Source organism: Rattus norvegicus, chromosome 14 (genome assembly GCF_021556685.1).
Source record: "Rattus norvegicus strain SHRSP/BbbUtx chromosome 14, alternate assembly SHRSP_T2T, whole genome shotgun sequence".
NCBI lineage: Eukaryota > Metazoa > Chordata > Mammalia > Rodentia > Muridae > Rattus > Rattus norvegicus.
The window spans coordinates 76,929,503-76,945,462 of record NC_141547.1 but is presented as its reverse complement, the minus strand read 5'-3'; the positions used below and the strand labels follow the sequence as shown (position 1 = coordinate 76,945,462).

The 15,960-nt window shown below is 48.3% G+C and overlaps 1 protein-coding gene across 1 annotated transcript; it reads left to right on the top strand.

Moving 5' to 3' along the window:
* The first annotated feature begins 7,886 nt into the window (after window positions 1–7,886).
* On the top strand, window positions 7,887–10,987 carry Drd5 (dopamine receptor D5). Its single transcript, NM_012768.2, has one exon. The coding sequence runs from the start codon at window positions 8,163–8,165 to the stop codon at window positions 9,588–9,590; it is 1,428 nt and encodes a 475-aa protein (NP_036900.2). The 5' UTR covers window positions 7,887–8,162; the 3' UTR covers window positions 9,591–10,987.
* Window positions 10,988–15,960: the final 4,973 nt, after the last annotated feature.

The window sequence follows — 15,960 nt, the reverse complement described above, 5'->3', positions numbered from 1 at the left end:
TCTCTGCAGATGGGCAGCGCTGATCTCAGACAGCCTGCTCCGCTGTTTCTCCACACCATCCAGAGAGCCTGAGAGACAGCAACCCATGTGCCAAACCTGACTATTGTTTAGAACCTGTAAATGGGAAATGGCACCCAATAGACAGGGCTAAGCTGATGGAGTTGTGCTATGTCACCCTAAATGGAGTCAGAGGAGATGGTGTGACCCCTAAGACAAAGATGCCGGTTAAGGTGTCACAGGTGAGGGAGGCCAGCTGCTGGTGGAGGCTGGGCAGGGCAGCAGGGACACCTCACGTAGTTTTCCGCTCCATTTTAGCCAGCAAGCCTCATTCTGATGGTCCACACCTCCAAGATGCTGACATGGCACTGGTTGCTTTCTGCCTCTGAGAGAGTTAGGGGAGCTGCAGGGAGCCAGCCTGACCCCACCCCCTCTGTGCCTCAGACACAAATAGAAATGGCAGAGAGGTGAATTCGGGGACTGTGATCTGAGTTTGTGCTCAACGCAGGGTGACCTGAGTCATGAATCAAACCATTTGTGACTCAGGCTCTCTGCAGCGTGGGGGTGACCCCAAAGACATGCGTCCTCCAGGCTGGCCCTGCCCTCTGGCTCTTCTTTGAATTATGTGTGTGGGTTCTCCTGACTTTCTGAGCATTTGAAGTTCTTTGGTGGTCCAAAGGACCTCTTGGCTCCTCACTTCGTTCTCCCGGAGGGTCCAATTCGGGAGCAAGAGCTCCCTTAGCATCGGGACATTGTCAAGGCCTAGATTTGCACCTCAGCTCCACGATGGCCATGCCAACTGACTACTTGGAGGGCCTAAAACTCAGTGTGCCCATAGCCAAATTGAGAGTCCCCTCTGCTCTCAGGTCTCCCTCCACAGGGTGAAGCTCAGGAGCTGTGGCTGCTGTCTGCTGCTTCTGCCTCCCACACTTCCTTCTGTTATGGCTTCCCTGCTATTCTCCCTTGCAGTGCCTCGGGTTGCCCTGGCTCACGCCCTCACCAGTGCAGCAATTCTTTGACTCCTTGTCCTTTTGAGAACTGGTACCCTCCTGATGTCGATGTGGGCAACTGTTCTATGCTGCCCAGTGTTTCTTATAGCCTTTGCCTAGAAGTCTGTTCAAGTCATTTGGTCTTTTAAAACTGATGGGTTCTCCTCATCCCACTCCAACTGGTCATAGGAAACTTTTTAAAGTTTTACAGTTTGGGTGTGGGGTTCTCTCACTTTCTTCATGAAATTTACTTCTTTTTGTGCAATGATAAGGATTTCTTTTTTGGGTAGGTAGTTATTCCATAGGAAGATGCCACTGGATTTTTGCACATCGATCTCATAGCCTAAGTCTTCGCTTGTTAGAGCTCATAGGGTTTTTGTTGCTGCTGTTGTTTCGTTTGTTTTGTTTTTTAGTTTGCTTGTTCATTGTTGTTGTTGAAGTCTTTGGGGTCTCCCCCAGTAAGACTGTGTCATATACAAATAGGAATAATTTTACTTATTCCTTCCTAACCTGAATTTTTTTTTCATGTCTAATTGCTGTTGGTGGTGACTCAAGCTTTGTTTTGAGCAGAAGTCGGAGGGTTGACTAGTGATGGCGAGCATGGGCATCCTTACCTGGCATAGATCTTAGCAGTAAGCGTTCAGCACCTCCCCATTGCTAGCGCCACATGTGGGTATGGTGCCCATGCATTACATCACAGCGTTGGGCTTGTGTGCTGCCGGAGTGCAAAGACGGCGGCTGCCTGCCCAGAGTCGTGGGAAGGACTGGGCATAGGTACAGGTTTAAGGACAAGTATAAGCTCCCCTCCATTCAGGAAAGAGAGAGTAGAATATTTCAGTTAGGGACAAGAGCAAAGGTAGAGTTCAAAGACTCAAAAGGAGAGGGCTGAAAACTGACAAAAGAGGGGGCCGGGTGATTGGGGAGCCTTGTGTGGCTAGAGTCGAGGCTGGGAAAGTGGGAGGTGACTGGTGGTTAAGACGTTTGGGGTTAATGAGTAAATTTTATTGATTAAATTAATGATAACTAACAGGTCCTAAAGAATGGGGGTGTGAAGAAAGTCACATGTTTTTGAGAAATGTCATAGTGGGAGAGGACCAAGTGGAGGGCAGGCACTTATCCACAGAAGACACTGGACAATGGACAATGGTGACTACAAATGTATCCAGGACCCAAAATAGAAAACAACAGAGGAGATGAGTGAGGGTTTGGCTGTCAGTCAACTTTGGGTTCTATGTGTTAAGGACCATGTATGGGTAAACACCGGCCCACAGTTCCATCCACAGCTCTAAGTGAATGTGGGGTCAGGATGGGCTTGCTGAAACCCCTGTACCAAGAAAAAGGCAAACACCGGGAAGCTACTACCCCAGAAGGAAAGACATACAGAGCAAACAGAACCTGACTCCTCGTTGAGGTGAAGCTTCTCCTGCTGGTTGCAAATCATTAGCGGGAAATACAGCTTGTAATTTTCCAACTGTCAAGAACCCAGGTCAGTGTGTTACATAGCATTGTTGTAGCACAACTTGACTGGGCTAGACATTTGCCGTTTCCTAAGGATAGCCTCTTATTTTCCCACGCCACCCTTGCATGGCATAGTAACATTCTCATCTAAAGATGGAGGCTCTCAGAGGTCAGTAGCTTGCTTACAGTTTCAAGTCAGGTAATTTAAAAGAAGGGATTGTACCTCAGATGGCTTCATAAGTCTATGCTCCTTTCTACACCGTGCTGCACTGTGAATGCACCAGACTCCTTTTGTTGGGTCCAGGGTAGAAGCCGAGAAGGCTAACCTAACTTCAGAAGCTTAAAATTGAATGCTTTACTTTTGAGCACACAGGGGAGTGGCCAGTTTGGGACCTGAACTGAGTCCCCAAAGGGAGATTATCCAACATTTTTATGGTACGGGAACACAAAGCAAGGGGGATAGAGTGGGCTGTTGCATTGACCTTATGAAAAGCCATATGTTACAAAGTCCTATGAAATTTCCAGGACTCTCCATGCCTCTGACTGGGGTGAGCCAGAGGTGGCCTGCCTTTTTCAGAAGACAAAGGAGCCAGGCTAAGGCAACACAGAAGGCTTCTCTCCTCTTTTCAGAACAAGCTCCAGGTGTTTCAAGCTGAGTGAGTTGAGGGGCCGGGGACTGAGTCCTCAGGGGTGAACCCTACTCTCTTTGTCCTGTCAATGTTGAGTCATGATCTTTATGTCAGGGGAATAAATCCACTTAAGACACTTCTTCATCAAAAGAAGAATCAATGGATTCCCAGACGAGCATTTGAATGGGGAGACCACCTTGTGCTCGGGTGCTCAGTGAAAGTCCTGAATGTGGAGTTGTGCAGGATCCAGCTGAGGAGAGAATCATTTCCCACACTAGCCTCTGAGGGCGAGGTTCTGGTTGGATAAATGCAAGGGCTTATAAGCACTTAGCTGTTTGGAACTAGCCCTGACAGCCCCAGTGAGGCTGACTCCTAAGATTCAGAGACCTCTGGTTTTCAGCTCTACTCCCCTAAACTCTGGTGAGAAAGAGTCAGGTGAGAAACAGAGGTAGCCATGCATGCACTCCCCTTCCCCATTTAAAGTCCGGGTCTCAAGACACTCATTGTGGCCTCAAACTCACATCGAAGGCAAGAGGATCATGGAACATCTGTGACAAAACATGACTAAGGCCACTTAGAGAAGAAAGGTTTTGTTTGAGGTTAGGGCACCAGAACAATGAGACAATCATGGCAGAAAGTATCAGACATGGTGTCAAGAGCTGAATGTTGAAGGCTACATCTTCACCTTCAAACACGAAGCAGTGAGAGTGACCTGGAAATAGCACCAGTCTTTAAACTCTCAAATCCTGCCTCCAGTGACATAATTCTTCTAGGGAAGCCATTTTCTCTTTAATCCCGTCCCACCAGCAGCATCAACCTCCACAACTTCTGCTTCTCCTGCCTTCACTCCTGCCTGCTGGGATGACAGGCCCACATCACCTTATGCAAGTAAGTGGCATGGTGGTTCATGCATGCTAGGCAAGTGCCGTGACAACCCAGTCACCTCTCTAATCAAACTATTGATCAACCAAAGCTGGCATAAACTATTGCATGTGGAAGGGGCCTGCAGAAATGCACACCACACCTCCTAGGCTATGTGTTCTGACCCTGTAGATAAAGTCTTCACCACAGAGGGGAAGCCAAGACGTCTTCTGGATAGCAGACTACACCGTGAGAGTTTCAGAAATCCTTTCCACACTTAGGTCTCTGTGCCTTTGCATATACTGCTCCCTCTCCTAGGCATGCCCTAGTTCTGAAATGCTGGTGAATTCCACCAGCTCACCAGTTGTGCTGTCCCTTCCTGTCTGCTCAGCCCACCCTGTCAGCCTAACAGGCACTCAGGCAAACTCTTGTTCTCATGCCCCTGGGCAGTCTTTGCTCACCAGCTTTGCATGGGTGAGCTTTTTGATGGCAGATGGCATCTGAACCTCTAAAGACACCTTTCAGTCAAAAGAGATTTATTGGCTTTTACAACTGCAAAGACCAGGGGGTACGACTGAATTACAAGATATTCTCTTTCTCTTTCCTTTCTCTCTCCCCTTCCTCTCTCCTCTCCTCCATCTCTCTGCCTTTCTCTCTGCATCTGTCTTTGTCTTTGCCTTTCTGTCTTTCTGTTTCTGTCTGTCTCTGTCTCTCTCTCTCTCTGTCTCTCTCTCTCTGCTTCTCTCTCTCTCTCTCTCTCTCTCTCTCTCTCTCTCTCTCTCTCTCTGCTTCTCTGTCTCTCTGTCTCTGCCTCTCTGTCTCTCTTTGTTTCCCTTCCCCCCATACCTGGTCTGACCCGGTCTCTGCTTTGCTCTGTTTTCTGTCTGAGCCTCATTCTTTTCTACTGCAAATATGGAAAAAGACTGTCTGTAGAGGCAAGCCTCACCCCAGTCCTCAGCCTAGCTTCTTAGTGGAAGGACATTCAGCTCCTCTCTGCATTGTTTGTATGCTGGGCCAGACAAGCAGGCCTTATGATCTGTTTGTGGGGCCATTTCTATACCTCCCCCATCATCGAGGCTGGAAAATTCTGCTTGGCAAGTGGTGCTTCCAAGATCATGACAACCAGCCTCAAGCAGAGGTGATTATGGCTAGAACAGACTGGAATGTCTGAGCCAGTCCACCCTCAGCTGGCAGTTAGCGCTGGCTGTGTTCTTGAGAATTCAGTTGTTCCGGAGTTCAGGGGAACTTCATGCAGCCTTTCCTCATGGCTCACACTTCTGATGGTGGGTAGGATGCCCTGGAGAAGTAGAACTGAGTTAAGCTCAGACCGTAGTCTAGCTGCACGCCTTCTCAAGACCTAGCCGCATGCTTTTGACTAGAACCTGGCACCCAGCCTCCACCTAGCAGCAAGGGAGTCTGGTGCCATCGTTGCTGTAAAGGATCACAGTGATGTCTGTCCAAGGACAGCTGGAGCTGACTCTCATGAGAAGGGTGATAGGGACTGCCATGAATGTTGCAGAGATGGCCATGTGCATCCAAAATGATGATGGTGTTAAAAGGGAGAGGTGCGGATTTAAACACCAGTCATCTGGTGCTTAGAACACAGTTCAGTGTCTTCACCATGGCAACATGGCTCACGCCCTTCTCAGTCTCACACCTTTGCTTTCTCTTGGAAACTGTGCTGTAAGAACCCTACTGACCTTTGTGCTTTCTTCTCAGGCAGGCTCATTCTGCCTCTGGGCCTTTGCATCAGCCTGTCTTCTCTTCCAGAGTGATTGGCTTCACCCAATCTTGCTCATCTTCCTTATTGGCGAGAAGCAGTTTGTGCCTTCAGTCTAGATACTCTTATTTTGCTTCCCGAATAGCACTTAGCACAAACCAAAACTGCCTTACTTTGAAATTAAGTTGTTATGACGATTAATTTTTGGAGATGGGGGTTGAACTCAGGGCCTCAGGCACGCTAAGACTGTGCTCTGTCACAGAGACATACCCTCAGCCCAATGAGTATGTCCGAGATTCTCCCCGTCTCTCCCAGGCCTAAGCAAGTTCTATAGGTTGTAGCTGTGTCCCTGACTCGAACAGCGGTTTTGTGGACATGGAGAAACAGAGTGTGTTGTTGATCTGATTCTTTCTTGCTTCACTATGCAAACCTCTTCTCTCTATGATACACATGGGCTGTACCCCTCCCATCAGCAAGTGCCTGGGTATTGATTAGTGGAGCTGCAGATTTCTAAAGAATGTGAGAACAAATATAAATTTGTTCCTCAAACATATACCATATCGCAAGCCTGACAGCTCATGGATATCCATATTCTGCATGTATCTCATCCATCTGTCTATCTATCTATCTGTCTGTACTAGAACCTCGTATCTAGTAGTTGCTCAATAAATAGCTGGACTCTGAGCCTATTTCTAACAATCATAGTTCTTTCCCAGCATCATGAGGGGTTGCTTTCTAGGATGTCAAGGTCGTGACAGAGGTTGACTCGGGTTTGGAAATCCCCATCTGACCCATCTGAGCTTTCTGATGACTGATCTTTCTTTAGAGTGGTCCTGTTGCCTTCTCAAACACAGGTCAAATTCGGAGGAACCCCGGGAGAAACAATAGGAGCTATGGGTAGAGACAAGCAAGCATAAACTGATGAGCCATCCTACCGATATGCCTGGCCAGAGGCCCAGTCTCATAGGGAACTGTTGGGAACTTCTCCGTCAGGAGAAACCATGCTAGAATCTACCCAACCACAAAGCAGAAAGAGAACTCTGCTTGTGGTTGAGCGGGGAGGGGGTGTAGGGTGGGACCAGGGCAGTTCAGCACCTGGAGGCTGGGATGGTGACACCATAATGAATTCAGAGACAAGGCCACTGGTGGCAGAGAGGAGAGGCAGGAGTGAAGGGTGACTGTCCAGTTTGTGCTCTGGCACTGGGACAGGTGATCTGTCTGTCTCCCCCAGCAGAAAGCTGGGAGCAAGATTAAAGGTGCAAGCGTATTTTGACGTTCAGAAGCAAGGACTCCGGGAGCTGCTCAAAGCGCAAGTGCTTCTGGGTGGAGGGCAAGCAGCTGAAATCGGAGGCCACACCTACAGGGGAAGGGCAACCTTCAGGTGCTTGCTTTCTTTCACTCCATCTGAGCTCAGGAAGACAGGAGCATCTTGAGAGACTTGTGTGTGAGAGGTGTGCGAAGGCCAGAGAACACCGCTCTTTCTCTATTCTTTCCCCACAGTCCCTCTTTCCCTCTCCAGTTTGGGTTCTTACAGCTTCCGTTTCTGTGAAACACACTGAATCACCAGCCTCTCCCCAGCCCACCCCCACTTCTGTGAATTGAACATGTCTGAAATTAGGAGGGAGGAGAAAAGTGGGTGGTCTTGTGGAGGCCTGTGTGCGACTGGAGTGCGAGAGGAGGAGGTGGGATTAGGGGCTTCTACTGTCACTGATCACCTTCTGGGTGACTCTCCCAAATCCTTGCGCACCCAGGAAGGAGACCTTTTATCTCTCCTTCTGGGAGAAGAAAGCAAGGATCAGAGAAACTGAGTAGAGAATTCAAGGTCCTATGACCCAGAATAGGGGTTCGGGATACAGTTGTGACTTCGAAGGCCACTCTCCTATCCTCTAAGTCTCTGGTTTGTCTAGAGGCCTCTGGATCTCCTCCACCCAGAAGTGTTCCAGGAGAGACACCAAGAGAGGTGTTTGGGAGAAGCTAATTCATGGGTTTGGGGCAAGGGTGTGGCACTGGGTTCACTCTCGGACCTGTGTGTGGCCTCTAAAGTTGGAAGAAGACATCAGAGAGTCATGAAGCTAGGAAGCAGGTGGGAGGGCGCGCGGGCTGCAGAAGCGTGGCTGATAGGGGCGGGCGCGCGGGACGCGGCAGCCACCGCGCCAGAGAGATCGCCCGGTGCCCGCGACTCCGGACCCCGCCCCCGTTGGCGGCCGCTCTGCGTTTCTCCGACTCGGAACCAGACACAGCGGCAGCCTCCGGTGTGCTGCCGACACAGGATCTCAGACCCGGCGGCCCGCGGGCATCGGTCGTTTCTGGTCCCATCTTGGGGACCAGAGGTGCGCAAGAGTGTTACCATTACAGGATCCTAAGCGGTGCACGGTGAGCGCTCCTCGGGTCCGGGGACGGTCAGCTGCAGGGCCCGGAGCACCCTCTGGGGTGCCCGATGGGGCCTTCCACGGGGCGCAGGGGCGAAGTTGGGACCGCAAGCAGAGAGCCCGAGCTACTCAGCGCGACATGCTGCCTCCTGGGCGCAACCGCACGGCTCAACCGGCAAGGCTGGGATTACAGAGGCAACTGGCTCAGGTGGACGCCCCAGCGGGCTCTGCAACCCCACTGGGACCCGCGCAGGTGGTCACCGCAGGCCTCCTGACTCTCCTAATCGTCTGGACCTTGCTCGGGAACGTGCTAGTGTGTGCTGCCATCGTCCGCAGCCGCCATCTGCGCGCCAAGATGACCAACATCTTCATCGTATCCCTAGCTGTCTCAGACCTCTTCGTGGCATTGCTGGTCATGCCCTGGAAGGCTGTGGCTGAGGTGGCTGGGTACTGGCCCTTTGGGACATTCTGCGACATCTGGGTGGCCTTTGACATCATGTGCTCCACTGCCTCCATCCTGAATCTGTGTATCATCAGCGTGGACCGTTACTGGGCTATTTCCAGACCCTTCCGCTACGAGCGCAAGATGACCCAGCGAGTAGCCCTGGTCATGGTGGGCCTGGCCTGGACCTTGTCCATCCTCATCTCCTTCATCCCGGTCCAACTCAATTGGCACAGAGACAAGGCAGGCTCCCAGGGCCAAGAGGGCCTGCTGTCCAATGGGACACCCTGGGAGGAAGGCTGGGAGCTAGAAGGGAGGACGGAGAACTGTGACTCCAGCCTGAACCGAACCTACGCCATCTCCTCGTCACTCATCAGCTTCTACATCCCGGTGGCCATCATGATCGTGACCTATACGCGTATCTACCGCATTGCGCAGGTGCAGATCCGGCGGATCTCCTCCCTAGAGAGGGCAGCTGAGCATGCTCAGAGTTGCCGGAGTCGTGGAGCCTATGAACCTGACCCCAGCCTGCGAGCGTCCATCAAGAAGGAGACCAAGGTCTTCAAAACCCTGTCAATGATCATGGGGGTCTTCGTGTGTTGCTGGTTGCCTTTCTTCATCCTGAACTGTATGGTTCCTTTCTGCAGTAGTGGGGATGCCGAGGGCCCAAAGACTGGCTTCCCTTGTGTCAGCGAGACCACCTTCGACATATTCGTCTGGTTTGGCTGGGCCAACTCCTCTCTCAATCCCATCATCTATGCCTTTAATGCAGACTTCCGGAAGGTGTTTGCCCAGCTGCTGGGGTGCAGCCACTTCTGCTTCCGGACCCCAGTGCAGACGGTAAACATCAGTAATGAGCTCATCTCCTACAACCAAGACACGGTCTTCCACAAGGAGATCGCTGCTGCCTATGTCCACATGATACCGAATGCAGTATCCTCCGGAGACAGGGAGGTGGGAGAGGAGGAGGAGGAGGGGCCTTTCGATCACATGTCTCAAATCTCTCCAACGACGCCAGACGGTGACCTGGCTGCTGAGTCTGTCTGGGAGCTTGACTGTGAGGAAGAGGTTTCCTTAGGCAAAATCTCACCTCTCACCCCCAATTGTTTCGATAAAACTGCTTAGAAACATTCTCATGGGCATATACAATGGTGGCCATATTTCCAAGCATGCACAAATACCCACGTGCGTACACACACACACACACACACACACACACACACACACACTCCCAGTGTGCATATGCTTTCTGTAGTCCTGCTGCATAGAAACCAAACTATTCTTAGCTGAGAAAATGAACCGAGGCTGTTGGAATAAACTCAGACATTCTGGACAAAGAATGTTCCGTTTAGAGATGAGAAAGTGGAGCCTGGACCTTTAAGAGTATATACTTCAACTTACCCTTTCTAACAAAGATTTGTTCTGTGACTTGCACCTGGGTTGCTTTTTAAATGACAGGTCTGAGTGGCAATTGTTGGTGTGGGCTGTGACTTTCTAAAGATGTAGGTCTGTAGCCCTGTGCTCTGGCAGCTGCTTTAGTGCAGTTGAGGGGTCTTTCCTGTGACTGGGGTTTCTTTCTGATTTGTTCTGATTTTTTGTAAGCTCACAGTACATTCGTTTAAGGCTGGGGGGGGGCAGTCACCTTTGCTTTGCCAGTTGGTGCTGCGTGTTGCTCCTGGAGAAACCACAAGTGCAAGTGCTCTTGAAAGACACATTTATTTTCTGGGCAGCTTTGCTTAGGGAACACACAGGACAAAGGGCCTTGAGGAACTTCTGACTTCTTAGCTTCCCTTTCCTTAGTCACACCTTCAGAACACACTCAAGGCTAGTTTCTCCTTCACACATGAGATGCGGGATTTCCCTCAAGCCTGAAACTCGATGAGTTTTGTTTTGTCTTTTGGAACTGTCTTCTGGAATTACAGGAGACAATGGTTCTGCTTGCTAGACAGATAGTCAGGGTTCATCGGAAAGACCACCTAGCATAGCAACCCCTCTTCTCCATCTCTCATCTGGGGGGTTCCAGAGTGACATGGGTTCTGGAAACCACATTTTCTAGGGTCTTTTAGATGTGATGTGCTCCGAAATGCTTCAAAACCAAAATCCTGCTTTGAAGCCGATGATTTTCTTTGCAGCCAATAGCAAATGGAATGAACTTCAGCCTCTATGGGGAAAGCCAGAGGTAACACATGACTGGATGAACTTATAGGGTGAGGGGCTCACGGAGGAGCCCACGTGTCTTTTTGCTTTCCCAACCTGCACTGAGTACAGCAAAGTGTTCTTTATTCCGTTATGATTTCATTAGACACAAATGTAAAAAAAAAAAAAAGTAGCAAAGGAAACGAAATGTGCATATGTTAGTTCCTACACGCCCCTGCTCCAAAGACGGGTTCTCAAGGACAGTTCAATCAATTTTGGTTTCCTTATGGATGACTGTATTATGAGTCTTCTGAACAGCCGTGTCTTGTTCCCTGTAAACTGTGTAGTGCCTGCCACATCGTGCTTAATAAATGTTGGTTGAATGACTCATTTCTGGAACAGTGAGGCCGAAAGCAGACCTTACTGAGTATATTGAGTCCCAGGATCTTTGTCAAACTAATCCTGGGATCTGAGGTCTACGTTCAGGTTTTGACTTCCTGAAAGCCCACAGCTGAGCAGATCATCGAGATACAGGGCAGGGGCTGGGAAATGTACACCGTGTCAGCATTCATGAGGTGGGTGCACGATCCTGAATGAGCCTCTGGCCTTCTCTGGGCCTCCTTTTCTGGATGTATTTGTAACTAGAGGGACCTGATCATTAACTTTGAAATTGTGTTTCATGATGTAGAAGATCATAGGTAGAGTCTGGGAGACACAACAAATTCAGGTTCGATGCTTATTTTCCCTCTAGAGCTCGGGAGAGCTTTTTCTGAACACCATGAATCCCAAGTGTGCAGACAGCATTTCCCAGTGTCTTTGACCTTGAGAATCCTTATTGGCTGGAATTCCTCTTTCTCTCTTTCTCTCTCTGCAGACCTCCATTACAGCACAGTTCGAGAAACTTGGAAAATTAAAAGAGTTAACAATTCTATTTTATAGAACAGGTTGTGGTAAGCTAACATGGAGGCGGGGGTGTCTCAGTCTAAAGAGGTCTGTGTTATAAGAAACCCATTTCATGAGGACTGTGGAACCCTCCCTTCTCTAAGTCATCACTTCTCCGGTGTTTCTACATCTCATGTGCTCAGCACGGTTCCACACTGGGAATACAGTCACTTGTCAGATTCCCTGCTGTCTTGAAACCTAGCATTAATGGGTTCAGGTAAGATCATATTGCACTGCCTTAGGCCATTGCTGCTGTGACACTCATCAGACAGTGGTAAAGGCCGTGACACACAAGAAAAAGAAGTGGCTACATTTAGGGTTATCAGGGGTGGTGTTTCTGAAGATGAAGGTCTGGGTAGAGGCAATGGCAGGTGCTAAGGTCTGGAAATGAACTGTGCTCTGCCAGGCTGGAGAAGAGAAAGGAGTCAGTGTGGCTTGGAGACCATAGATCAGGGTGTGTGTGCGCGCACGCGCCAATGTTTGCAGTAGTCAGGGTCCAGTGATTGCATGGAGCTTGTGACTTTCATGTCCCAGAGCAGTAGGTGCTTTTGTTAGGCCATTTTACAGATGCAAATGTGAAGGCATTAGTAGGTGAGGCAGCCTACCTGTGCCCACACAACTTATGGATAGCAGAATGAGACTGGAACCCAGGCAGTCTGGCCATGGGGGTCTTTAATCACCCTCCCCTCTGTGTGTGTGTGTGTGTGTGTGTGTGTGTGTGTGTGTGTGTGTACAGGTGTAACTGTCTCTGTGTTTGGGGATCAGAGGCTCACATTGTTGGAGTCTTCCTCCATTGCTTCTCCTAACTTAAGGTGAGAGAAGGTCTCTCACTGAAAATAAGAGCTGATTTGACTAGCCTACATGACTAGAGAGCCCCCAGGATCCTCCTGTTGTAGATATTCATTGATTTTTATCTGGGTTCTGGAAATCTAAACTGAGCTCCTCATTCCTGCACAGCAAGCATTTTATCCACAAGGTTATCCTTCTGCCCTGAGGGTCTTTAATCTCACCTGTTCGTCAAAGTAAAGGGGCTTTCAGGAAGTTCAGCAATTCAGTTCTTAGCTCCCGTATTAGCAGAGCATCCCAGGTGGCAGACCATCCCTGTCACCTGCTCCACAATGGAAAGGAGAGGTCATGAGAGCAGTGGATAAGGCAGCCCTTGGGCTAAGGCTATCTTCCCATGGTTGGGCCATATGGAAAGTTTCCACCTTTTGACCCACTTGACAGTTCATAGATTTGGGGAAGCATGCTTTTCCACCATGACTTGTCAAGGATAACAAACCCTCTCTAGTATATAAGTCAACTTGCCCTCATTGCTAGAGTCCCATGATGATCAAGACTCTGGGGCTACATCCCAACTGATGGCAATAATGGGCTGATTGATAAACTGTCTGTGATAGACATGGTAGATAAGGTGTGTGCTATGCTGTAAGCAATTGCCAATCTAGGTCTACCAGTTGTCCCTTTCTTGTGTGCCACTTGAAACTATGAGAGGTTAAAATATTGGTGCCAGAAATCTACTCCAAAATGGTTGAGTGCTATTTTCTGTGGCTCGAGGGTTAAGCTTTAGGTTTTTCTGTGTGTCTGTCTGTGTAGTCACATCTGAGAAACAGCCTGGGACCGCATTTTCATTGTGTGTGTTTCGGATCTCTGTGCCTTGGTCCAAACTTGGAGGGTCGTGCTGCAATATTGCATGGATTCTGATAGGTGATGGCGATGTCTCTTATCAACTTGAATTATCCCTAGACATTCTTCTACACAAGAGAATTTGAGGGCATGGGAAATGACTCAGTCAATAAAGTACTTGCTGTGCTAGTTTAAAGAGTTTAAATCTTGTACCTGCCTTAAAGCTGGGAGGGGTGGGGTACTTCCGTAACCTCATTTATTTAGTGGGTGGAGAGAGGTAGATGCCTAGGACTCCCTGGGGCTTACTGTGTAGTCAGCCTAGCTGAATTAATGAGTTCCAGGCCAGTGAAAAAATGCTGTCTCAAAACTTAAGGTGGAGAGAAATTGAGGAAGATACCCAGGGCCGACTCATGGATCAAACCCATGCACCTTGTGGTTGACAATGTAAATAAGCAAACCAGCTCAAATCTCACTGCCCAAGTATCCAGAAAGCCCTCACCAATGGAGAACTCTGAGGGTGCTTTTCTTCAAGGTGAAAATCAGTAGGTGAAGCTAGAACGATTTGTCTTTGATTTCTGATTTGTAAGTCAGGAATGCAAAAAAAAATCCAGATATATAGTAAGTATCTAATAAATATTTATGTGAAAATGAATTGGTGAAGTAAGAAAAAAAAACCAAAATGTTTGTCAAGGATCCCTGATAAGGGGAGAAGGCTATGGCAGCCAGTCTTTGCAAGTCATATATTTCATATATGTATTCTGGATATTTGAGAGCTGTGAAAGTTCATACCAAATGTCCATATAGGCTTCTGTATTAAAGTCTTGGAGTCTTGGTCTCAGTTCAGGGGGTCCTGGGAAGTGGTGGAAACTTTAGAACATGGACCCTCATTGGAGGAATCAGATCATTGTGGGTGTGCTATGAAGGGTATGCTGGACTCTGGATTCCTCCAACTTCCATGAAGTGAGCATCTCTGTTCTCCCATGTGTTCCCCTCACGATGCCTTGCCTAGACATAGGTTCTAAGTGATGTGTGAGTGACCATGCACTGAAATCTCTAAACTATGAGCCTAATCAATCATTCCTCTATGATCTCCCTCGCCATGTGTGTGTGTTTTGTATGTGTGTGTATGTGTGTGTATGTATGTATGTGTGTGTGTTTTGTGTGTGTTGTATGTGTGTGTGTTGTATGTGTGTGTGTTGTATGTGTGTATGTGTGTGTATGTGTGTTTTGTGTGTGTGTGTTGTATGTGTGTGTTTTGTGTGTGTGTTGTATGAGTGTGTGTTGTGTGTGTATGTGTGTGTGTTTTGTGTGTGTGTGTTTTGTGTGTGTGTGTTTTGTGTGTGTGTGTTGTATGTGTGTGTGTGTTTTGTGTGTGTGTGTTGTATGTGTGTGTGTTGTGTGTGTGTTGTGTGTGTGTGTTGTATGTGTGTGTGCGTGTTCATGCATGTATCTAGAACAACTTTAGGGATTCATTTGTCATCTTAAGTCTGAGTTTCTCACTGGCTTGGAGCTCAACAATTAGGCTAGGCTCTCTGGCCAGTGAACCCCGGGGATCCTTCTCTCTCTGCCTCCCAGTGCTAGGATTGCAAGCAAGTGCCACCATGCCCAGCTCTTGAGGATCAAACCCAGGTCCTCATGATTATGTGGCAAGCACTTCACAGACTGAGCCATCTCCCTAACCAAAGTAAAGTCCTTTTTGAAGTTTGCTTCTGAGAGCTAACTAACTGAGCCTGTGCCTCTTCAGTTTCACGGGCTCACAGATGGAGAGACCTTACCCAGGTTGTTACATGGCAGGTATCACTGCCTGGAAGCTTCAAAAATCAAGGTGCCTGCTTCCTTCATTCTGGGATGCAGAACAGTTCCCCAGGGATTGAAACATTGTTTTAAAGGTGATTAAATTGAATCTGGGTCTTTGGGCTCCTGGTATGTCTCTTCTGTAGTACAGTGAGCCCAGTTTAGACTGAGTGCTGTCTGTTGTTGGTGGATTATATACAGATAGGCAGGGACTTTAGCCTGCTGATTAATTCTCGATTGGAAGCAGCATGGTGGATAATAATTTACAACTGACAAATGCTAGCTCCGAGGGGGGCAAAACAGCATCTCAAAGGCTTTTCTTTTGTTTGTATTTCATGAAAGACACCAGAACTTTCTGTGCTAAGTGCCAGGAAGCTGGTTTCAAAGAAGAACTTGGGGAAAAGTAGATTTTAAAATTATATTACAATCTCAGAAATAAAATAAATTTAAAAAATAAAAAAAATGTATTGAAACAAAATACAGAACACTAGCCTTTTTCTGCTATGAGGTCCTTATGTGGTCCTACGTGGCTCTCTAAGTGATGGGGGAACTTGCTGTCCCACTGTATTCTGGCACGTGACTCTGAGACCCTCAGAAGCACAGAGCAAAGATAAGAGTTGGAGCTAAAGGACTTGGGTTCCAATTTTAGTGACTGTAAGGAAACAATTCAGTTTTCCAATGTGGACTGTTCCTCTCCAGTCATGAGAACTATACCACGTTCATCTCATATTAGACTATGCCCCCTATCAGATGCCACACTGGGACTGATACAGTTATCTTAGTGAGCCTGCATGCTAGCCCTTTAAGAGGTCTTGATACAAGAATATGGGGTTATCTGGGACAGAACCTGGGGCTGGAGAGATGGCTCAGTGGTTAAGAGCATTGGCTGCTCTTCCAGAGGTCCTGAGTTCAATCCCTAGCAACCACATGGTGGCTCACTGGCCAGTGGTTTTTGTTTTTGTTTTTGTTTTTTTTCTTTTATTGGATATTTTCTTAA

Coding starts and splice junctions, on each gene's coding strand:
- Drd5 (NM_012768.2), top strand. CDS start 8,163: ATGCTGCCTCCTGGGCGCAACCGCACGGCTCAACCGGCAAGGCTGGGA.